Genomic DNA, 25,033 nt, shown 5'->3' with positions numbered 1-25,033 from the left:
TGCATTTTATTTTAAAAGTTGCAAGAAACAAATAAATATTATTTTATTCAAGATTAAGTAAGAAGAACAACAACAAAGTGTTATATAAGCTTTCATCTTAATTTGTATTTAAATTTTCTTCTGGTTGAACAATCATTTATCGACGTTTATACTTTAAATAACTTTTATAAATTTTAGAATTATAAATCTTAAATTAAAAAAAAACAAAATATTTGCAAACTAACCAAAATCTATTTGTAACCAAGATTTACTGTCGTCATTTGTGTGGCAATTTACTGGAATTTTGTTCCTTCTCACAACTTCATGCATTTTACCAAAAGCTAAATTATTTCCTTGTGATGAAGTAATATTTATCATACCTAATAAAGCTGGATTCGTCCATTCAGGAACAGTACTATAAAGTTTTATAACACTTTTGTTCCAATACAACTTTCATAAGAGTAAGACACATCAAAAATTGGAAATAAATAAGATTTTTCTATGTACTTTTTTGTATCAAAATAAGCTTTATTATTTTTTTAAATAGGTGTACTTTACCGATATTAAGCCATTTTTAAGGGTAAATTTTCTAATTTTTGCTTTATTAAAATAAAACATTAAAATGAACTTGCGCTATTAACCTAAGTTGTTAGTTGAACTATTTAAATAGTTTGGAAGTTCTGATTACAAGTAAAAAAAAAAACTTATTTTATTTCCATTTACGGGTCTAATGTACTACAATCAAGTCCACCTTAAAACAAAATAATTTTATTATTAAGTTGTTATTTTAGTCATCAGGTACTTTTTGCATGTCAGAAAATTTAAAGTAGTTTTCGAAATTAAAGGGTTTAAATCTAAAAAGTTGAACAGGAACTTTGTAGAATTTTAACTCTTATCTACCAAACTTTATATGATAAACTGTTTTTTTAGAAATCTTTTTAATCTCACCCTAGTTAAAAATTAAAAAACATGTACAAGTTTTAAATAAAAGTATTTTAGTTGATAAATAAAACACATTTTTTTAATATTGTAGAAGATTTTTAAATGATACAAGTCAAATATCATCAAAAATTGCGGTCCCCAGCAATAAATAAACCTAAAATAAATAGAACTTTTATTTATTTTTTCAACTTCCAAGAGTATTGATACTTAAAAATTTGTTGTCACTACTTTTGTATAAAAAAATTAAGGACGATATTTACACTGTAAATTTTTTTTTTAAGTTTTAAGAAAAAGTTAATTATAGTTTATAATAAAGGCATTCTTATCAGTAAAATTATTACTTTTTGTTGATGACATAATTTTAACACATGTACTAGCAGTTGTATGAAAAATTTAAAGATTAACTTTGACAAATTAAATTTAAGTTTTGTAATTTACACCTGATGGCAAATTTACTAAAATAAAGTTTTAACGCTTTGAAATAAAATAAAATAAATTAAAAATTTTACCTGATCAATGGTATATATCAAAATGTAAATAACTCAATGCAAATAAAAATAAAATATAAGCTACTTTGAGTTTTATTAAAATAATTTATTCAGCCAAATAAAACTAAAATAAAATAAACTAACTTAAGTTATCCTTAAATTTTTCAAATTAATGACTTGGTCTGAGTTACTGTTTAATCATACTGAACAGCCTGAGTAAATGAGAAGTTCTTGTATGTACAATGTACAGTACATTTTATAAGATCTTTTTATTGAAACTTCAAAAAGTTAATTTTTAATTTTTTTGATAAGTTTTAATTAGTCTTACTGTGCATTTGTTCCAATCCAAAAAATTATACCGTTTTCGTCAAAATCTGATGAGTACTTAAATTCTAAATCACTACAACTTTGTGCTTGAACGACGTATTCGAAATTATTAGGGTCGTTGTCGAACCACTGCTTGGACATCTGTTGGAATTAGTTGCTTAGCGATAAAATTAACTAAATAATATTAACGATTTTCTGTAAGACTAAACTGTAACAAACATATAGAGTTAATTTAATTTAAAAAAGAGGCAAATTTAATCTAACTATAAACTTATTTATCTTAAATAAACTTAAACAGAAATTTTTTGATATTCAAAAATTCAGTATACTTTTAAAGTTATACTTAAATCAAAGAAACAACTTTAACTAATTCATGAATTTAAGTTTTTTAACATTTTTGTTTTCCTTAAAATACATTAGAAATTAAGTTTAAGAACAAAAACCCTAAAAATTGCTTAATCAAATACATTAAATAAATTCAGCTACTTACAGTTTTGTTCAAATATCTGTGCAAGTCGTTAACAGTAGATATTGATTCAACTTTTATTTGCTTTCCATTATAAATACTATAGTCAGCACTTTCCATTCGTAACTTAAACTTTTTCGTCAACGCGTTAAAAGTTCTACCCACTGAACTTGGTGAATTGTACAAGTAGACTGGAAGTCTGTTTATATTTTAAACATGTTCAGTTTTTCTTCTACGCTTCAAAAAGCCTTGTTTATTTTTAAATACTTTCTTAAAACGGTTTCTTCAGCATAGCTTTTAAAACAATCTGTAAAACGATAATAACAAAAAGATAGTTTTGATTATATGGCTTATAAAATATTTCTTAGACATCATATGACAAACACAGCAATACTAAAATTGATAAGATACTAATTAACAATTTCAAAGAGCTGTATTCCAAATATTAAAAAAAATCTACAAATAGAATTACTTCAAAAAATTTATTTAGACTTAAAAACCATATTTATAAACATTTAAGGTGTTTTATTTGTATAATTTTTCTAATAACAATTAAATAATTTATTTAAGCTCTAATTTGTATTTGGTGATGTTAAACGGAAAAACAAAAAATTGTTATTGTCTCTCAAAAAAATGATTTATAAAAATAAACTTAACCTTTCTATGGAGCTTAATGCTGAAACAAGCTTTTTAACCAGTGTCTTGAATAAAGCTACATCAGTATTGAAAACTTTTACCAATATGTTTATAGATTCTTTTTTATTTTCACCCTTCAAAATCTGTTTTGTGTATTACAAAATTTAAAGTATCATTTTATAACATTTCGTTATAAAAACGTTTATAACAAGCAACTAAACAGTTCTATACTTTATAAACAGTAGATGATTAACATGTTAAAATATAAATAAAGGGTGTAGAGACTTTTTTTAAAGTTTATAACAACTCCTATAAACTTTTCTTTTGCAGATCAGCTTTTATATACTGATTAGTTTTTGATCCTTTGAATTTTTGAAATCTTAAAAAAAACAATTGATTTTACTTCAAAATTTATTTGTTTCGTAAGCTTAATGACTGTAAAATTTTACCAAATGTTTCTTGCATCAGCACTGTCACTAGTTATTTATGTACATAAGAGGACTCTTTGATTTGTAAAAGAAGAACATATTTCGAAGTAGTAATAGATTAAATACTTAAATTTATATTGTATACATAAATAAATAAATATATATATATATATATATATATATATATAAAATTATGTTGTTTGAATAAATTTATAACAATCTTCAATCTAAACAATCAATGAATTACATAAATGATTGCTTAAAAGCTAATTTCTTTAATACCTTACACAAACAAAAAACATACTGATTCTAAGATGCTGTCCACAACATTACTCGCACAAATATCGATAGAAGAGAGTGACTTGTTTGTATTCACAAACTTTATAAATTCATACATACTTTCTTCATATGCCTTCAAATTGTTTTCTGTGTAATATTCTATTCTTAATAAACTGTTTGTAAAGTAATTTAAACACCTACTCAAAGAACTTAATGCGAGAAAACATTTTTTTCTACTTATAAATGTAAGTTGTTTAAATGTTTTAAACTACAAAGTATCAATGTGTTTGCATAATGGCAGTTATTCGCATTAGCTTTTTTACATCTGACTATTTTCAGACAAACCTACCTACATATTCGCAGATTCATGCAAGGGATATAAACACTTTTTGTATTACTTAGTTTACATATTAGTGACAAATATTTTGTTACATTTTATTTAAATATATTAGGAGGAAATTTTTGTGGTAAACGCTTATCAGCTACTACTGTATACAATTAAACTAAACTAATGTATAACAAAGTAAATAAGTATAAGAAATCTGTTTTGGGTAATAGCAATCAAGGTGAAATGTGATCCTTTATAATATACATGACTTCTTGTTTAATAAAGCTAAAAATTATAAAAATGGTGGGTATATAACACTTATATATATTCTTTTAAGATTACGTTATTACTTTTAAATGTTTGTGAAAAAGAGGATATTGAATCAGACTCAACTAAATGAATTTAATTTTAGTTTGCAAATCTAACTGTGCGGATTTGAGATTAGAAACAATGTTTTCAAACATATTTTTATATCATCAGAAGCATATCAGCATTACATACCTTTACATGCTGTTGTTATTTTTTGACCAATAGATCTTAACTGTCCTTGTAATCCACTATTACTATATGATAAAACTTCTTTGAAATATTTGTTATGGATTTGAAGTGCGAATTTTGACAACTTTATTTTATTTTGTTCCTGTTTCATTAATATATACTAGTATAACTAACTTTTTTTTTAATATATTTAATTTTAATATCTAAGCTAATAGCATAAATTTTGTAGTTTTATTTTAGAATAATATGATTAGCAAGTAAAATTACGAAATTTTTGCATTAGTTAGTAAATAATAAAATATTTTATTATTTTTTACTTACTTTTAAAACTTAACAAACTGATAGTTACCTTATAATTTTTTGAAGTGTTTTTAAATGGTGTATTCATTTGTGGCACTGGCTTAAGAAAATCAACTTTTTCACTACTATTAGCAGGTTGTAAAAATGATATTTTCTGCCTGTTCGACTCAAAGGAAAATCCCGACTTTTCTGAGTGAAACATCGTTGCCTAGGAAGTTTATAAAAATTAAAAGATATTAAAACACTCAAAAAATAAATGTCTAACAACTAATAGTTCTTAAAATTAGTAGTTAGAATTTAAAAATATGTTCCTTTAAGAATAACTTTAAAAAGATTAGGCTGGAAAATTTTTAAAACAATTGCTCAAAAGTTGTAGGAGTAGATAAATTTCTAGTGGTTTTTTGTTGCCTTTTAAGTTTGCGACTACCATAAGAAACATACTAAACTATCAACTTTGATTACTTATATGTCAAAAGTTACATTGGATTAAATAAATACAGTTAAAACAGTTAGATTAGCTTTAAATGTAATATATAAAATTACTCTAAAAAAAAGATTTACCCCTTTATGCTTTTAAAAGGTTAAGGATAATATTTTTTATATATCTCATAAAAGTTAAGCAACTTTTCTAAATAAACTTTTTAAAACGAAAATATTTAACTTTAAACTTGGTTAAATAAAAATATAATTACCTGTTGTCCATCCATGTTTGTGATTGTAATTTGATTTGCCTTGTCTGAAGTGAAAACCCAGTTACCGGCAATTATTTGTTCGCCGACTCCATGTTTATCTAATATACTTACACCATTGTTCCCTGATTTTATCACAGCATCACGGTTAGTTTTTTGAAGTTTTGCCAAGAACTCGCTCTTGCTTTCTGTATCAATAAAATAATAGTTTACATGGCTTTCTTTGAAAAATATATTTTGAGCAGCTTCAAAAAGTCGCTGTAAATCTAAAAGGCTTATTCTATGTAAAATTATAATTGGTATTCCTCCCCACCACAAAAAGATAGTCGAAATGCGCTGAATATATAAAATCAAACTTATACTTTATCATTACCTATACATTTTTAACTAAAATTGCTTTTCTTCATACTTGTTCAAAATAAAATGTTGTATCGTTTACAAAAAAAATGCTGTATAAGCATCTACTATTTCGTGTAAATTATCTAGGATAACAGTGTAGCACACATCTACATTAAGGGCATAGGGGGGTTAACACCTTTTTTTTTAATTTGATCTTATTTTATATAGTTTTAACTAAGCTACAAGATGCTTTTCATAGATTTAAAAAAATCAAAACAATTTTTGAGATATAGCCGGTCAAAGTCGGAGGCAACAATAGGTTCCTTATGGGAGGCGCAAACTAAAACGGCAAAAATAGACTACTTTACTAAAAATCTATCTTCTCCTACGTTTTTTGAGATAACTACCTTAAACTTTCAGGAAATGTTTCTTGATATAATTAGAAAATTCTGTCAAAAATATTTTTTTTTAATTAAAAAACAAAAATTTTATATAAAAAATAAACAAAAAAACAGTTTTTTTTTGTATTTTTGTTATAAAATTTTAATTTTTTAATTTTTTTAAAATTCTTTCTGACAGAATTTTCTAATTATATTTACCCCCCTATGCCCTTACAAGTCATACTTTATCATAATCGGATACTATATCGGAAAACTGTGTTTAAATTTATTAATTATAAAAATTGGTCTATTAAATTTTATTGATTTCAAAAAAAAACTTGTAGAAATAAAGTATAATAACAGTTAAAATTTTGTTGACAACCAAAATCATGAAACACCATCTTCTAATTGGGTAATATTAACTATTAACCATTCTTTTCAGAACACTGCTCAGGAGTTCCACTAGAATACATGGTGTATAGCTTGTTGGTGATGAGGTATCGGAACCACCCATTGCTGGCAAGTGAGAGCTCAAGTGCAACTGATTCGTTCCAAACATACATGCAGTCGTTGTCACGAACAACAAACAGCTTATTTGTATTTTCTTCTCCTTCTACAGCTGACTTACCTTATGAAAACAATATTTAACTTTTATTTTTGTAAAACCTAGTGTAGCTTATTAATGCAAACTGAAATGAAAAAGAGTAGAAATTATATCTTGCCTATATCATAGTTTCTACGCAAAATTTTGCAATTTTAGACTTACATGCGTCTACTTAGACTAAGGGTGGACAACGCCCGTGGAGAAAAATTGACCTGCCCACAAATATTTACAAAATTAACGTTGAATCCGGTCCGCAAGCATTTAAATCTGGCCCACTAAACCTAATTTTGAAACTTACTTTAGATATTCCGAGATTTAAAACGAAGATCGAAGGTAAGATTTACTGGAGATTTAAAACTGAAGTAATTAACTTTTCCGTACTTGCTTTATTTTTTCTATTTCTAAGTATTTAATATAGCCCATGAAATTTATTATAAAAACCTAATTTGTCGAATTTTCAATTGTCATGTAACTGCTACATATATATTTTAGAAATTCAGAAATTTTAAAGCATTTGAACTGACATTAACTAATAAATTTTCAATGTTTCAAAAAATTTAACCTGACGCGTAGAAACATGTTATGTGAACTTTGAACATAAACTTAATAGTATCTAGAATTTACTGAAACTCAAAAATTTAAAAATGGCAAAAAAAAATTAACTAAATCATTTAAGTTGAAAATAAATTTTAAAATTAAATCTTTTTAGCTTATACCAGGCCTATTTTTTTTTCTAATATGATGTGACTCATTTTAAAACTCAGAACAAGAAAAGTATCAAAAACTAAACTACCATTCCAAACGTAGATGCAACTTGGTTCAATGTCAATTCTTCTATTAGTTGCATCTTCATCATCACTTTCTGCTAAATCATATAAAAAGTTTATACAAGTTTAATTTAAAGTCTACTATAATACAAACTTATGTCACAATTCTTTTAGCTTATAAACGTTTGCATAAACTTTTTTTAACTAATCTAAATCGTATGATTGCCTAATTTTAAATAAAAATAAATTTTATATACTATTTAATAAAAATATTTTTGAATGAATCTTGTCTTAAATTTTAGTTTAACATATGTAGTACAAAAAAGTTATAGTATTTAAAATAATTCATATATTTCTATGATGTATTTAAACTTTACTTTGTTTAAGTTTACTTAATAGTTTTTCATACAAGTAAATTTTAATAATCAGTTCATATTTTATTTTAATAACGAACTTGTTTATACTTATTAAAAAAAAACATTAATGTACACTCTAGCAGTTTAATTTTTAAATGCAAGTTTTCAAAAACTTTTTTATAGTAAATTTAATATCAAGACAGCATAAGACGATCAGTATAGTGTAAACAATTACTTTTTTTTTACTTATAAAAAGTATTTATTTAATGTAAAAAAACAAAGACCAAAATTAAGTCTAAAAATTGTTTCTGCTTACACCATTGTTTATTTTTTTTGTAACATCATATAACAAATTTAACTGCAAAATGTTATCTTTCAAATTACAATAATTTTCTAAAATGAAACTACTTACAAAATAAACTAAGTACAAAAATTAGTTATAAAAAATACCTAATTTTTCTTCTGAAGTATCAGATATTTTATTTATATCTTGTGAATTTTTACCAGTGGATGAGCTAGCTTCTTGCTCAGCTTTCAGCGCGTCAGCAGCCAAATCATAAACTTTTCCAACAATTCTCGGGTCTCGGCCAAAAACACAGACAAACTTTTTCTGACCGTCTTTAGCTTCATTTTTAGTGGTTTTTTTCATCAAATTTTCCATTATCTCTAATGCCATCATATGACACAATTCTTCATCCTATTGTAGTTCATTTTAAGTATATAAATATTGCTTCAAAGTGTAGAACAAATTAACACCAATAGATATACATAAATATCTAGCTTATCAATTTATAAAAATAAACTCGTTTTGATTTGTTGTGAAATATTTTTTTTTAATTCAAAAAATTATAGTTACTTAACAAACTTTAAACTGTTACTTAAATACATAAATAACTAAAACCTGTTTGTCAAGTACAGACGAGACGACATCTACTAAACTTTCAATAACGTCAGGATTCGAATCAACAACGCTACTTAGGTGTGTGGCACTCACATACTTGCACATTTTATTCAATAAGTTTACTACAAAAGTGGAAACTTGGCTAGATGCAGACATTTGATGTGTCTTTAACAACAAAGGAAAAAATCTAATAAAATAATTTAATTTTAAAATCTATTGGTTATATTATTTTAAAATTCACATAAACTAATAGTAGTTGTTAGACTGAGATTGTGCTATCTTGTTCTACCAGTACTTTTATAATTTAAACAATAAATCAAAGCTAAGAAGCAAGGCAAAAAAACAATAATACTAGCATTGGTACATCTTTTTTTTATTTATTGAACTTTAAAGACTTTTTAAAGTAAAACTATTCAAAAATTTATCAAAAAAATTATTATATGTACTATCTTAGTTTGTTAAGTTATATATACAATGATTGGGGTAAAACAATTTTTAAATACAAAAATTAAAATAAACAAACTTTAGAACATAAACTGGAACCATTTTGTGTTCATCTACACTTTTGTCATTTGAGCTGTTGCATGTTTTTTCTTCTTTATTTTTATTCTCCTCGGTTCTTTTATTTCTCCTCTCTGTTGCTTCTACAGATTGGAGCCAATCTTCTGCAAAAAAAAAAATTATCAACTAAGGTTTTGACGAAACATAAGTAAGTTGAACACTGCCATAACCACCATCTAAAAAAAGTATGTAAATAAACGTAATATATTCGTTTTAGTTAATTATAGTAGTATAATAAAGGTAGATAAAAAGACATAATAAAAGTTGAGGATAACAAAAATTATGTTACGGTATAGCTATGTCAATGAAAAAATTGTGTTAATTTTATTAAACTTTTAAATTAAGACTAAACCTAAAACTTTAATTTAAGTATTTCTATAGATGTAATAAAACAAAACAAATAAAATATAATTAAAATATTATGTTTAACCTAAAAACAAACATATTTTAGGAATCAAATAAGCTTTGAAATTATTTTTGTATAGTTAGCTATTTAATGAAACTAAATTTAAAACTTTTATTTTCAACAGTTTGAGAGTTGTATTTATTTTTCCGTATACTTAAGTTTTCAACCTTGTTATGTAGTAGACAAAAAAGTATATTTTATATAAACTAACTTTTAACTTTTTAAAGAACTTTTAAAATTGCGTGGAACGAACTAAACTTACACAAAAACCTCTTATCAATTTCACTTAACTACATACTGCTGTTTCGAAAAAGAAGCCAACAACCATCAAAATACTTACCGGAATTTTCAAGCAACTGTACAACTTCTTTATGGCCTTCGTCACTTCTCTCCTTGGCCTTGTCAAGGGCAGTTTTTCCTTCTTCGTCCTTCAGCTGAACATTAGCTTTGTTTAAAAGTAGAGTTTTAACTACATTCGGTCTTCCAAAACACGCAGCGTAGTGAAGCGAGGAACTACGAAGTCCTTTGTTTACATTTGCACCTCTGTCGCATAAGAAATCGACCTAATAAAGATTTTAGTAATCAAAATACGAAATTTTTAGCTTTATTTGAAATAATTACCATTTCAATAGTGCCGAAAGCTGAAGCCCAGTTGAGAAGAGTTTGACCAACGTCGTCCATAAAGTTTACATCGTAAGCTGAAAAAAATCATGGGCTTTTAAAGTGCAATAAAGCTGTTTTTTTTTGCAATTTGCATTTTGCGAAAAAAAAATTTTTACTACAACTAACTTTTAATTTTGATATTTTTAATAATTTTGTTCAATTCTCTTATAATTTTAACATATTCCTTAATCAACTTAACTTTTTACAACAAATAAAACTTTTTCAACTTAACAGTTTTAAACTAGAAAAAAAAATTAATATCTTCCAACTATTTTTTCTTTTTAAGAAGATATACTAACCACCGCTATCAACAGCGTCAACAAGAGCGTCTGTCTCTTTACTTCTAATGCAATCTATCAGTTGCCGATGCGACAAATCTCCGCCCTCCCGACCTATCATCATTTTGTACGGAGACACCATGTAAGGCGAGTCTGACATGAAGTTCAAAGAGATCTTGGGAAGCGCTTGCCTGCCTTCGAACAGCAAAGTGATCAGCAGGTCGCACAAGCGCAAAGTGTCGATGCAATTCCTATTGTACAAATATATGTTGTCAGACTTTACAACCATTTTTAGTTGTTGTAGAAAGTTTTAGTAAAGCAGTGTAAAAGATTTTTTTTATTCATTGTTACTTTACTATTAAATTTTAAAACTGGAAACTCAAAAAAAAAAATTTACTAATTATATTTTGTCACTCTACTCTAGTATACAGAAGTCAAAGTAGATTTATTTACAAAAATTAATATTGGCTATGACTCGAAAGCTTAAAATGTGAACTAAAGGTCACTTTTAGATTAATTTGAAAAAAAAAAAATTTTGATATTTATTTATTTTAGTAAAAACTTTCGTACACAAGCACAAATACCGAAATTTATATACTGTCTATTTTATAAAAGATTTAAAATTACTTAAAATCTATCTACTTTTTTTTTTGAGCTAGAGACCTAACAGTTTTGAGAAAATGTCTCTTTGTAAATTTTAAACTTTCAAGTGTTCGATATTAAAAAAACAAAAACTTTAGGTTGAAACACTACCGCATGATTTTTTTATAATACATTTAATACTGAATAGTAAAAATTTGAAAGGATTAGTAAAATCTGTAGGATAAAGCAATTTAAAAAAAAAGTATTTTTTTATCTTTTTATTTCGCATTTTTAATATTTAACCTATTAAATTCGGTAACTTTAATACCTTTTATATCAAAAAGTATTTCATACCTAAGATTAAAATTTACAAAATAAGACCGACTATTAAAATATACTTAGACCGAAAAACTTTATACAGTATTTAATTAAGTGTATATCTTGTATTTATATATCGGGAACGGGTCAAAATTGCACGAAGACAAATTTGAACGAGGGCACAAAATTGCACCATGGGTCAATTTTGCACGAGAGCAACAAAAAACAGAAAATAAGGAACAAAATAAAACAGAAAAAAAAACTAAAAGATAAATTATTAAAAAAACAAAAAGAAAAAAAAAAGTTTCTGACCGAGGGTAACGGTTAGGGGTAACAGTGAAAGTAAAAATAAAAAAATTTAAAATAAAAATTATTAAAAAAAAATCAAAAAAAAATAGTTAAAAAGAAAAGCTACCGACCGACAGTAAGGGTTAGGGGTAACAGTGATAGTAAACAATTAAATCAAATAAAAATATAAAATAAAAAATATGTATATATAAATTAGCGACTGAGAGTAAGGGTTAGGGGTTACAGTTATGGTAAAAAAAAAATTATTAAAAAAATAAAAATAAAGTTGATAAAAAAAATTATTAAAAAAAATTCAGCCCCGTGCAAAAATGTCTGCTCGTGCAAAAGTGACCCTTCGTGCAAAAGTATTTTATGCAACTTTGTCCCCTCGTGCAATTTTGTACGCCCAAAAAAGTCATATAAGTTTTAAAATTAGTTTTTGATTACAATTTGTTTGTTGTTTGAAGTATAAGTAATATTAAAATTAGTTTTATTAACAGAGAAAAAACTTAAAGTACAAGGAGTAACAATACCGTGATTTAATTTTTTTTTTATTCATTATTCTTAAAACTAAAAATTACTTTATTAAATTTTTGATTAAACACAAAACTAACAAATATAACCAAAAGTTAAACAGAAAAAACACAAAAAAAAATTACCTTTCTGAGCCCTTCATAACTTTTTCAATGGATGAGGGTAAGTTTGAGTTCAGCAGTTCCTGATTTTAGTGTAAATTTTAAGATTAAATTTTAATAAAATGTTCTTTTAACATCGTACTTAACTATTTAAACTACACATCGTGGAAGAATATAATTTTCCTTAAATAAAATTTATAAGAAACAAAAAATTGAAAACAGCTATTGAAAAATAAAATAATAATAATTAAATTCAATTCACTACAAACTATAACTAATATTATGGTTCTCTTCTAAGAGGAGTATACCAACAAATCAAAAAGAGTATTCTTATGATCTTCAAAAATTAACTAAGAATATCTTTTAGACACTAATATTTTTAGCAATTCTAAAGTTTTTTTTTAAGCTACAAAAAATATTTTCAATTTAATAATTTACAGTATAAAACTTTATTTTAAAATGTACACTCAATTTGTTAGGCTGGTAACTAAATATTGTATTTGTAATAACAAGTTTATAAACTATTCGCTTAAGAAAAGCTGTTTGTCTTTTTACTACTACAATATTTAAATTTAACTAGCTTACTTTTAATATTTATAACCATAGATGCTAAAATTAAAAGTTAGTATTTATTTAAATGAATACTTTAACACATAAAAATTAAAATACGATTAAAAATAACTTTAGTCGTAAAAATTGATTACTATAAAACCAGTAAATTGTCAACAACATAAATATGCTTTAAACATTTATGTATGTGATGAAATACAAATAAATAAAATACTTTAATAAAAAACAATTAAAAACTTATTCACAATTAGTTGTTACTGTGAAATTTTTGTTAACAGACTTTTTAAAACTAATAAAGTTCAATATATATGTAAAAAATAAATGCAGTATATCTGTAGCTTAAACTAAAAGTGATTTTGATTATAAGCCAAATCTAAATAGCACATTTAATACCAAACAGTTTAAATAAAACAATTTACGTCTAAAATAGTAAAATATTTTTTTTCAATAGGAACATTCAATAAGAAAAAGATCAGCATATTTGTTTAATAAAAATATAATTTTAGCTAAACTAAAGTTTAAAAAACTAACATTTGTTATGGTCTCAGAGCCTTTACAAAGAGTTGAAAGCAAATTTATTATAGTCCCAATTCCACCAAAATTACTATCGCTAGTCGGTGTTTGTGTTGGTGTCAACAGTTTGTTGCTTGATGGCTTCACAGATGAGGATTTTCCAGTTCTGCTGAAACCAAATTTTCAATACAATTTTTTTTTAAATCTATATCATAAGAATTTGTAAATTAGAGCCCTTATATTTATTCATATGCTGTACACAACAATTAAAATTAATTTAGAGTTAATAATAACCTAAATTAAAAAAACTACTAATACTTAATTTATAATATATTAAAAAACAGTTTAATAAAGTATTTCTAAACAAAAGTGATGTCAAATAACTTAATTTAGTATTTGTACAAGTTTGGTTTTTCAAACAATATAAATAAAATTCAGTTTAGAGTGGAACTAAATTGTAACTAATAAAAAAAAAATATGACAAACTTAGAATCCACAACTGTGTATCTGTTAGTTTGTTTAATTTTGATCTGTATTTTATTGTTAGTGTATTTTTAAGCTGAATAAAAATTTTCAACGAAACTAAATCAAATAAATGTTTCAATAAATTTTTTCCCCAGAGTTTGAATTTCTTAGATGATTATCTTTAATTAACTGAGGTTCAAGTCTTAAAGTTTTCATAAAAGAATTTTTTACTTAGACACAAGTACAATAATTAAAACTCACTCTGCTAGACGCTTTACAAGTTCATCTATTAAACCGTGTTTAGCTAATGGGTGAGGGTCTGTGTTTTTTCTACTGAATCGGTCAGCCAACGTTGCAAAGCATCTTAAAGCTCCATCAGACACCTAGATACGAAAGATTATGAGTAACATTTATTTTTAAAATGGTTAAAAAAAAACATTTACCAATGCATTTTACTAAAAAAAAAATTCAAATAATATTTTTGAGCTAAAGTTAATTGTGTGTTAAAAACTTGAACATAATACAAAGTCTTTTAAATATTTGTGTTTAATTAAAAATCAGCTGTTATTACTTCAGGATATTGTTATTTTATCATTATTAACAAAAAAAGTTGCAATGTGCACATTATTAAGTTTAAAGAAAGACTGCTTAAATGTTTTTGTTTAGATATAATTATTATTAGTTTAACTCGTGTTTTTTTGTAAAAGATTTTATGAGTTTAACTGCTCTTTTTTATGTAGTTCAATATTCACCATTTTGTCATCAAAATGTAAAAGAGAGGAAAGTGACTTTACACAATCATTAATGTATTCACTATGGACTTCCATTCGTCCACAAAGCTTTGTTACAACTGTCATTGCTGAGTGTAATGTGTCCTATCATATTAGTACAATTAAAAATTGTAAAATAAGAGTTTTTTTATTATTGAATTACAATAAAAACCAAATTTTACAAATTTAATAATTTAATATTAAAGTTTTTAATATATTAATTTTCAAAACAAGCTTTAAAATTTATATCAAACAAATACAAAAACTTTAAATATATATTTATTTACCTTATTCAACAACTTTATACTTTAATGCCTAAAATGACTAATGTTTTTTCAGGTGCATAAATATAAAATCAAATATAGAGTCACTAAAAAAAAAAGTATTTTTAAAACAGTAACGTTTCAAATACTAATTAGTATGGCAAGAATTAACAAAAAATACTTTGTGTATATATTTGTGACAGCTACAAATAAACGAAAGAGTTGTGTTTAGTCCTCCTGCATCAAACACAGCACCTGGTTCCCTTGTGCAAAGAAATTCTAACACCTAATTGAAAGTATAACTTAAAGCATGAGAATATGCATAGACTAAAATAACAATAATTCTTATCAAAACTTTAGAAAAGTAGTAGTTGTAGTTTTGGAACATATATTCAATCAACAAGTATTGAGTTTTTGTATACATAAAAACTAATAAATTAATTTGACATAACTATTATCTAAAGCTTTATAGCATGAACTATATGTAAAATCAAAAATTTTATTTCAATTCTGATATATAGTTGTTTTTTAAACTCTCCTTAACATAAAGAAAAGTTTTTTAATCAACTATTTTTTTTAAGTTTAATAACTAACAATACTAATATTTATACTAACAATGCCAAATTTATTTTTTAAAGTAGTTTTAGATCAAAGTTATGTGGAATAAATTACTACAGGATGTAGTTTCGTGTGAGAGGGTTGAAAATTTCCTTTTAAAGCTAAAATGATTTAATTTAGATACTATAAATATCAGTAAAAATAAATAAATTTTCACTTCAAAAAAAAATAATTTAAAGTAATTTATAAAATATTAACTGCATCAAAATTAAATTATCTTTATTTCTATGTATAGCTTTTTTTCTATACTTCCCCTACAAATTATTTATTTACTTTCATTTATTTTGTATAAATGTGTTATGTTTATTAAACAACGCTTCTAGAAAATCTTCCTTTAAATTGTCCTTTTTTATACAAACATGTATTTTCTTTGAAATTATTTTTTTTATATATTAATTTTTTGCTTTTTTTTATAAGTTTAAACTTTTTTAATTCAGTTCTTTATATTTTTACTTTGTTTATTTTTATTTTTTTCTAAATGTTAAACTTGGACTTATTTCACTTTTATTTACTTTTTAGATATTTTAACTGTCATGAAGTGGCTCAGGTTTTAATGCCTGAGATCAACATTGCCCAATAAACAATAAAATAAAAATTGTTTGCACATTACAGGATAGTAATTTAACCTGGAACAACCTGGAATTTTAAAACTTGGTCAAAAAAAACTGTAAAATATAGAATTTAGAAAAGAAAATTATCTTAATTTAAATGATAAAAGCTGAGTTAGATACAAAATAACTGTTTTATTCAACAAACAAATATAAATGAATTGAATTTTTATTTAAAATAAAATAAAACTAAAGTAGTATTACAGTATCTTTTTTAAAAGTAACTGAAAGTAACAATTTTTATATTCTTTTGAGTATAAGAACTATATCTTTAAAACAAATAATTTTTATACTATAAAGAACATATTTTTAACCTTAAGTTTAGTTTTATACTAAAACATAGAAAGGATGTACTTTACGAAACCTTAAAGAAAATAGTTAAATCTGGAAGAATTTTATAAAAAAATAGTGGCAACTCTGATAATATATTTTTAATAAAAACATTACCAAATAATTTTCAAAAAAAAGAGAATTTTAAAATAACTAAGGTACAAATACATTCAAATTAGTTGAGATAAAAATTATTACTTTTTTTAAATAATAGCTACAAAAAATAAAGTAAAAATAGAAAATATATACTTAGAGAATTTTTTTTGCTGTTTTAGTTTGTGCATTGGTTGAGAAACTTTTAGCTTGCTTTTTCTAAGATGAAAGAGACATATTTAACTGTCCAACTTAGATTCCTTATACCTCGAATTTACTTAGTAATTTATATAGCTGTAAAAAGTGTGTAATTCCAAAGATAAAACTCTACAAAAAATATTTATTTGTAAAAATGATGGACCCTTTATAGCCTTATCTATTTTATACATGAAAACCAAACAAAATTAAAGTACTTATATCAAAAAAGAGCTAAAACTATTTCAATTACTTTTAAGTAGATAAGTAAATCAAAAAAATTCAAACCAAAACTTATTAGTTTGAATGAATACAAACAAAGTTTTTCTTTTAATTTACCTTAACACACTGCTCTGATAAATCTTTGCTTACACGGTTTTCTGTATCAACAATTACTAATCTGCCGCATATAGCCTTAACAGCACCTTCAACTGAAACTATTCTTCTTGTACATTCAGCAGAAACATCCAAGTAATATGTAACTGCACGTGCTGTCACTTCAACAACGTTTTCAGGAGCAGATTCGTCAAGAAAAATTTTACACAATGCAGGTAAAAAGCTGCGGGGAGGGTACCTAAATATATTCAATAAAATAATCATTTAAGTTTTAACTATATATAATAAACAATTTTTATATTCTTTTGAGTATAAGAAGTATATCTTTAAAAAAAATTATTTTTATGTTTAAAATAAAAGACAAATTATAAAATGTTTTCAACTTAAGAAAAAAAAAAGTGGTAGTTTATTTTGAAACTTTTTAATAACTTCAAACTATATAAAAACATATATATTTTAGTAAGGCTTATATTTAGCAAAACAAAATATTAACGCTTCAAAACAACGGTCCACATTATCAGACATTAGAAGAAGCATACAAAGTTGCTCTAAAGCAATTAATTGCATATCACGTTCTTGTCCAACTCCCGTTTGCAGCCATTCTAGCAATGTTTCTGGATCTACTTCTGCCATTGCTATGCTTTTTTATAAATTGATATCTATCAACAAAAAATGTTTACTTCAAAAACTTTTGTCTAGAATAGTTTTATTTTTTTGTTATACTCAAACATATAAATACATACTCACACATGACATAAAAACTTGAAGAAAAACTCCAATACACCACAAACAAGTGTAAATTAAAACAAATGTTAGATAATTTGAATTAAATTTAAGTTAACTAATATTATGTATAACTTGTATTTTATGTTTTTCATCAAGATTTTACTTTATGTTGAATTTGTAAGTCTTGTTATACAATTGTTTTATTTAATAAAGTTTTTCCTTTACTTTTATTAGTTTTAATGTACTTAAAATAACTAAAATATTATACAGGAAATGAAATTAAAGTATGATATATACTTCAAAATAAGACAAAGTAATTTAATTCGTTCATTTGTTATTTAAAACATATGTTATTTACATTTATATATTTTTATATACATTATTTACATTTATTTTAAACATTTGTTTTTTAAATTAAAACTAGTCCCTTACTTTTTTATTAATTGGTAGTTGAGATTTTTTCATAAAAAATGTTATAATAATAATATTTTTCTAAACTGTTATTAAGGGCATAGGGGGGGGTAAACACCCTTTTTTGGTTTTTGATCTTATCTTATATAGTTTTCACTAAGCTACAAGATGCTTTTTACAGATTTAAAAAATTCAAAACAATTTTTGAGATATAGTTGGTCAAAGTCGGAGCCAACAATAGGTTCCTTATGGGAGGCGCAAACTAAAACGGCAAAAATAGACTATTTTACTAAAAATCTATCTTCTCCTACGTTTTTTGAGATAACTACCTCAAATTTTCAGGAAATGTTCCTTAATATATTTAGAAAATTCTGTTGGAAGGAATTTTGAAAAAAATAAAAAATAAAAATTTTATATAAAAAATAAACAAAAAAAACAGTTTTTTTTTTGTTTTTTTGTTATAAAAATTTTATTTTTAAATTTTTTAAAATTCTGTTCTGACAGAATTTTCTAAATACTGCAAAGAACATTTCCTGAAAATTTGAGGTAGTTATCTCAAAAAACGTAGGAGGAGATAGATTTTTAGTGATTTCTAGTTATTTGCCGTTTTAGTTTGCGCCTCCCATAAGGATCCTATTGTTGCCTCCGACTTTGACCGGCTATATCTCAAAAGTTATTTTGAATTTTTTAAATCTATAAAAAGCATCTTGTAGCTTAGTAAAAACTATATAAAATAAGATCAAAAACCAAAAAAGGGTGTTTACCCCCCCTATGCCCTTAATTTAAATAGTTTAAAAGTTGGAAATACATGTTTAAAGAGGCAAATCATAATTCTAAGTAAACTCAACTGTACAAACAACTTTTCATCAGCTATTAAAGACTTTATCATAATTGAGATTATTGTAATGTTAATATTTTTTTTTCATTTAATTCAAATAACACATTGTATGTATTAAAACTCAAATACACTCTTCAACCTATAAAATATAATTTAAGGGCATAAGGTATCCAATATTTTTTTTACAAAAATTAACATTAAACCTTATAATTACATACTATAAGATGGTTTTCACAGAATAAAAAGATATTATTTAACTTTTGAGATGTCTTCAGTTGTGTAAAAATTTTTTCTACACAAACGTATGAAGGAAATATTTATCATTACCAGTTTTATCCGAATTATAAAAATTAACTAAAATCAATTTTCTCCTTAATTTTTTGGTCAACCAACATCAAATTTTCAAGAAATATTCCTTGCATTTATAAAAAAATATATTTTAACAATTAGAATAAAATAAAATTTGAAAACTTTATCACCAAAACTAAATAAAAACTTTACATTTTTATATTAAAATTTTTTAATAAAAACAGAAAAAATCCAACAATAAATTTGTTTAATTTTTGGTTAAAACTAAACTAATAAAATTCAGAACAATTGCTTTAAATCTGTAGGAGAAGCTATATTTTTAATGAAATAGTTTTTTTTGCCTTTTTACTTTGGCTCATCCATGAGAAACTTATTGAGCTCTAGGACTTTGTACCCTAATATCAAAAAACCTAGTTTGAATTTCACAAAACGGTAAAATAAACTCTAAGCTAAGTCAAAGATTTTTAAATAAGATCAACATGTAAAAGAGTGACTTACCCCCCATTGCTCTCAATCATTCACATTAATAAAAAAAACTTTAATGTCATACTTAATTTACTTTACAGTGCTTTTTTTCAACTTATTGATAATCAAAAATAGAGTAGCATTTTTAGATTGTTTTTTTGAAAAAACTTTTTTTTTCTGGTGCCTAACATATAAAAAAATATATAACAACCCATAAGATGTAAAGTTAAAAGGTGTTAAATCCTGGAGATCCTGATAAGCTAAGCTTATCGGAATATATACCACAGATGTTTTTGTGTCAAAACTTTATTCGGACTAACGGCGTTTCACTGCTCTCAAATAAATTTAAGAACAGATCTACAGATTTTCTTAAATTTATTTGAGAGCAGTAAAACACCGTTAGTCGGAATAAAGTTTTGACACAAAAATATCTGTGGTATAAAAACCCATATATGTTTCATTATTTTTTTTGTTAAATGTTGTATTGCCAATTGCTTTCAACTAAGACTCATCAAAAACTGTACCTTAGAAATGAAATTAATTTAAAATAAGTTATTTTGAATTTAATGAACACATGTTATATTCAGTTTAAATTATTTATAGCTAGAAAAGTTGAACTATCAATACATATTGGAGTAAAAAATAGACTTCTTATTTGAGAACATTTTTAGAACAGTTTTGATAAAAAACCTTATTTTCTTCAAAGTAAATACACTTATAATTAAGTAATTTTATTTAAAATCAGCTCAACTTTTACAAGAAATCTAAAAACTATTCTTATCTATATATCTAATGCTTATTGTAATTTAGTACACATGTTAGATTTTTTTGTACTATGGTCACTAATAGGTCTTTCTCCAGACTTGTCTAATTGAATTATAAAAGAGTCTATTGTTCATAGTTGTGTGTTTTTAATTATTTTTGTATAAATTTTATTTAAATTACAAAAGTACTGGTCTAGTTAAATCATTATGAGCACTTTCTATGATGATATTTGAAAACATGCAGTTATGTATAGAGATAGAAGAATAATGGCTCACACTCAAAAAGACTTTCAAAATATTTGGTCATAGGACCTGGTTATCAAGTCTGACCTGGTTTTGGTTATCGAGTTGTACACCATGGATACCTTTTAACCTCTTGTCCAGACCTTGTTATTATTGCGAGTCTAAGCTCAAAATTTGCTATCTTGTTATAAATTTATATGGTATTGGTTAAAATCATGTGTCTTCTATATATGAATATTAACATTTAAGTTTATAAAGCATGTAGGGCTAATATTAAACTGCACCTATCAGGTACTTGACTTGACATTCAAGTTATTTTGTTATTATTATTTACCATTGCTAGCTGTATTGCTAACTTGTGTAATGCCTACATACTACTGGAAATACCCTAAAAAGCGCAACTCTTTTAGATATGCAAAATTATTATTTTATAACGGAAAATGAAAGAAACAGTACATACTAATAATAGTATTTTATAATGAAATAATAAGCCGACTGTAAATAAAGTATATTGAATACATAGGCCTCAGTCTACTGAGAGCTTGTGGTCTGACGATGTAAGTGGTATGACAACTCTAGCGGGTCTCACGTCACATAAGTTACAGGCTTTGGCTTTAATAACTTTCCTTAAATCTGCTTTCTATCGTATTAAAAGCGAGTGTACAAGCTAGATATCCTTATGGACAATGTATTAAACGTTGCATTACAATTAGAAAAGGCCAACGTCACTGAAAACGCTAGCAAACAGTTCAAATTAAAAAAATATTATTAGATTGCCTGCTGCAAGTTTCTTCGCTTACGACTAACTGATAAGTTTCAATAAAAATCAAACTCCTAGGTCTCAATTAAACAAGAGCTTGTAATATGATAATCAAAGGGGTAGCTTCAAATTTCCATTACTGTTTTTGAGTAGCTTGAAAATTATGAAAAAACTTGCATATATGGTGAGTCAGCAAAATATTTTCAAAGTTTTAACCCTTAGCCCTAACCCACTTTACCAAAAAACAAAAAAAAAATAATCGAAAAATAAAATTTTATTATTAAAGTTGAAAATGATATGAAAAAATATTTTGCTGTCTCAGCAAATATGCAAACTCTTTGTATTATTTTCAAGCAGTTCAAAAAAGTAGTGGAAATTTGAAGCCACCCTAATCAAAGTGATGTGTTTAAAATTACTCTTTACTTCAGATTGTCTCACGGCAAACAAAATTTCTGGCTCCGATGGCTTTTGACGATGTTTTGTTAAACCTTTATCATTAATCTTACTTGCTAAGTAAACTATTTAAATTTTTAAAATAACAAGTACATCTTAACCTTAATCATAAAACTATAACATTAAAATTATTCTCTCATAAGATAAAAAATATGTTCAAAGAAAAACATAACTCTACAAAAATAAAAATCTAATAGTTAAATGATAAAAAAGAACCACAAAACATATCAAATAAGTATTAAAAAGCTGTGAAAATGTTTAACATAGAACATTAAATAAATTCCGAAACCTAAATGCAAAAAAGTTTTACTGTTTTGTAAAATCAAACCTTAACCTATCACTTTATTTCCCTTTATTACTTAAGTAAAACAATTTTTCAACAGTATCTGAATTTTATGAAGCTTTTTTAACAATTTTTTTCAAAAATATTTTAAACAGAATTTTAAGACAAAATTTCAAACTTAATAATAAAAAAAATCATAAAAAGCAAAATTTATTTATAAACAATGATTAAGTAATCAAATATGTTAGTCAATTGAAAGATAAAACAATTAGAAAATCAAAAATTATCCTTCATATTCTATTCAACATACTGTTTGCTCTCTATTGTTTTCCAATTTCTCTAATTTTTAATTGTTTTCTAGCCATATTTTTTCTATAATCTAACTTCACCTTAAAAACTTGTTTTTATCTCTAAACTAAACAAACATCCTGTTTTTATTTAACGGATTACTTGTACTCATGTTCGGTGTCTTTTTGAGCAATAAGTTATTTGTATTTCAATTTTACAAAAAATAAATAAACAGAATTTTTAACCACTCTCATCAGAATTTAATTTGTGATTAAAGAAAGTTGTTGTAATAGCATTAGTTGGTAATAAACGAGAAATCAAAACCTTTAAGAAAAAATAAAGTGTAAGACAACTATAATAGTTCTCTAAATAATGCAAACGCTACATCAGTGATATAAAATTGTAAAACAACTATACTAGTTATTGAAGTAGAGCATAAAATTAATTAGTTTAAATTCAATGAAGTAAACCATATTGTCGAATAGACAAATTTTATTTGCATAGTTCTTATTTTTTGCTTAAGAGTTCATAAATTAAGTAATTACGTGCTTTTAGTATTAGTTTGAAATCATTCACAGTTTAAAAGCATTTTGAATTATTTAAAAAAAATATACCGATTGCTGAAGTGTTATTTATTTTCTGTAGTTTATCAACTTCCTTTTCCTTATTAGATAATCTAATCTTGTTTAAGAAATATTTTAGTACATGTTGATTAATCCTGTTAATTAGTTTGATGCTGGGGTTGAAAAGTACTTCTACTTATTACTTTATACTAAATAAAATACTAATGATTATGTTTGTGTATTATTATAATAAAACGAACCAATGTTTCGACATTTAAGCTTCTACTAAAGTAATTTGAACATATCTCCAAAAAGCTTTTGAATATTTCTCTCACTTAAAAATAATTAACATATTGTCCCAATACTAACTCATAATAGTCTAGTTAGCTGGTTCAAAGAATTTCTTCATGATAGAGCCAAAAATTATAACTCTCAATTTTAGAATCTTTACCTCTGTTTAGTGAAGTGCTTAATAAGGGTTATTGACCTTCTTCTATTTGGTTGCAGAACCAGCAACCTTAGACAGTTCAAATTCTGACAACTTAAGTTCTTAAACTATTTTAAAGGGCTAGAACTTAAAAACTATAACTTATTTTGAAAAATTATAAAATACGTATGTAGGTCAGATACCAAAAAACTTTTTATTTTTTAATTTTTGAATTAATTACGGAAATCTGGCTAAAACTAGTTTTGAAATATTTTCTTTAGAAATCTTTAATTTTCTTTTTTAAATATTTTTTTTTCAAAAAGAAAAAAAAAAGCTTTTGTATGTTATGACTACAAACTGGTTATAAAACTGTCTTGATCAAGAAACTGTACTATATTAAATCTGATAGATAAACTGTTTTTCAAATGATTTTAATATACATATACTGTCAAAATCACCTTATCGTTAAATATTTTATCAAGAAAAGCTTTCAATTATATTGGAGTTTAATTTAAATCATGAATACTATTCATTTATCCACAATTCATTTTAGTTTTGTATAACTCTTTTTTATTACATCTAGTGTAGGTTTAAAATTTTCCGTTAATTGTACTTAAGGCCTTTTTTTTATTTAAAATTTCAGAAAGTCTATTTAAATTTCAAATTTTAGCTAAGCATGCCAGATTTATATCTCTGCAGGTTTTTACTTGGCAAGCGGTTTCTACTTATGTTTTGAAGACATTTACAGGCCGGTCGTTTTCACATCGCAGGCCGTACGTTGTCCACCTCTACAATAAACTAAATGATAAAATTTAATACATCAAAGCCTTAACTATGCTATTAAAATAGACACTAACTTAGATTTAATATCAACTAACTTTAAGCTTAAAGATAAGTTTTCATTTAGCGGGACTGATTCATTACGTAAGTTCCTTTTTCCTAATTTATGACAATGTTTATAGCTAAAGATTAAATGAAATGAATAAACAATATCTAGTTTATAAGCATATAACTCAACTAGTTTATTCATAGAGTACGGGTGGCCAATACATATCCTGTGATTATTTTTTAATGATAGAACTCGGCACTAAAAATATTGGGAGGAAATGTTTGAAAAAAAGAAACGAAAAAAGAATGATATAAACTTAGTTGAGAGTAAAACATGTTGCTAATTTTTGTCGTCATAAGTTGGAGTTTTGAAAAACTTAAAAAATATTTTAAATATAATTTTTAAAAAGTTAATATTTAAAAACAAAACGATCCGGCCTGTTATGTTCAAAAGTCATTCATATCTGATCTAACAA

General features: G+C 24.8%; 1 protein-coding gene across 2 annotated transcripts in view; it reads right to left on the bottom strand.

Moving 5' to 3' along the window:
- LOC145833888 (E3 ubiquitin-protein ligase HECTD1-like) overlaps window positions 1–18,424 on the bottom strand; it is a 38,600-nt gene extending 20,176 nt beyond the window's left edge. Inside the window, exons 1-24 of one of the 2 annotated variants that reach the window (XM_082941134.1) lie at window positions 18,358–18,424; window positions 17,693–17,858; window positions 17,203–17,437; window positions 15,201–15,305; window positions 14,739–14,861; window positions 14,248–14,369; window positions 13,540–13,690; window positions 12,463–12,521; window positions 10,637–10,866; window positions 10,296–10,372; window positions 10,015–10,237; window positions 9,231–9,372; window positions 8,708–8,894; window positions 8,257–8,503; window positions 7,477–7,548; window positions 6,510–6,707; window positions 5,364–5,548; window positions 4,721–4,879; window positions 4,375–4,513; window positions 3,571–3,692; window positions 2,860–2,981; window positions 2,227–2,401; window positions 1,738–1,877; window positions 225–394 (exon numbers count right to left, since the gene is read on the bottom strand). In XM_082941134.1, coding sequence (XP_082797260.1) covers window positions 225–394; window positions 1,738–1,877; window positions 2,227–2,401; window positions 2,860–2,981; window positions 3,571–3,692; window positions 4,375–4,513; window positions 4,721–4,879; window positions 5,364–5,548; window positions 6,510–6,707; window positions 7,477–7,548; window positions 8,257–8,503; window positions 8,708–8,894; window positions 9,231–9,372; window positions 10,015–10,237; window positions 10,296–10,372; window positions 10,637–10,866; window positions 12,463–12,521; window positions 13,540–13,690; window positions 14,248–14,369; window positions 14,739–14,861; window positions 15,201–15,305; window positions 17,203–17,437; window positions 17,693–17,832 — 3,523 coding nt within the window. In that variant the 5' untranslated portion in view covers window positions 17,833–17,858; window positions 18,358–18,424. The remainder of the gene's footprint in view (window positions 1–224; window positions 395–1,737; window positions 1,878–2,226; window positions 2,402–2,859; window positions 2,982–3,570; window positions 3,693–4,374; window positions 4,514–4,720; window positions 4,880–5,363; window positions 5,549–6,509; window positions 6,708–7,476; window positions 7,549–8,256; window positions 8,504–8,707; window positions 8,895–9,230; window positions 9,373–10,014; window positions 10,238–10,295; window positions 10,373–10,636; window positions 10,867–12,462; window positions 12,522–13,539; window positions 13,691–14,247; window positions 14,370–14,738; window positions 14,862–15,200; window positions 15,306–17,202; window positions 17,438–17,692; window positions 17,859–18,357) is intronic. The other variant, XM_082941135.1, reaches the window with a different exon arrangement.
- Between the last annotated feature and the right edge of the window lie 6,609 nt (window positions 18,425–25,033).

Source organism: Thalia democratica, chromosome 4 (genome assembly GCF_965202585.1).
Source record: "Thalia democratica chromosome 4, ktThaDemo2.hap1.1, whole genome shotgun sequence".
Classification (NCBI taxonomy): Eukaryota; Metazoa; Chordata; class Thaliacea; order Salpida; family Salpidae; genus Thalia; species Thalia democratica.
Note: the sequence above shows the minus strand (reverse complement) of the source record. Positions and strands in the feature narration are given on the sequence as shown.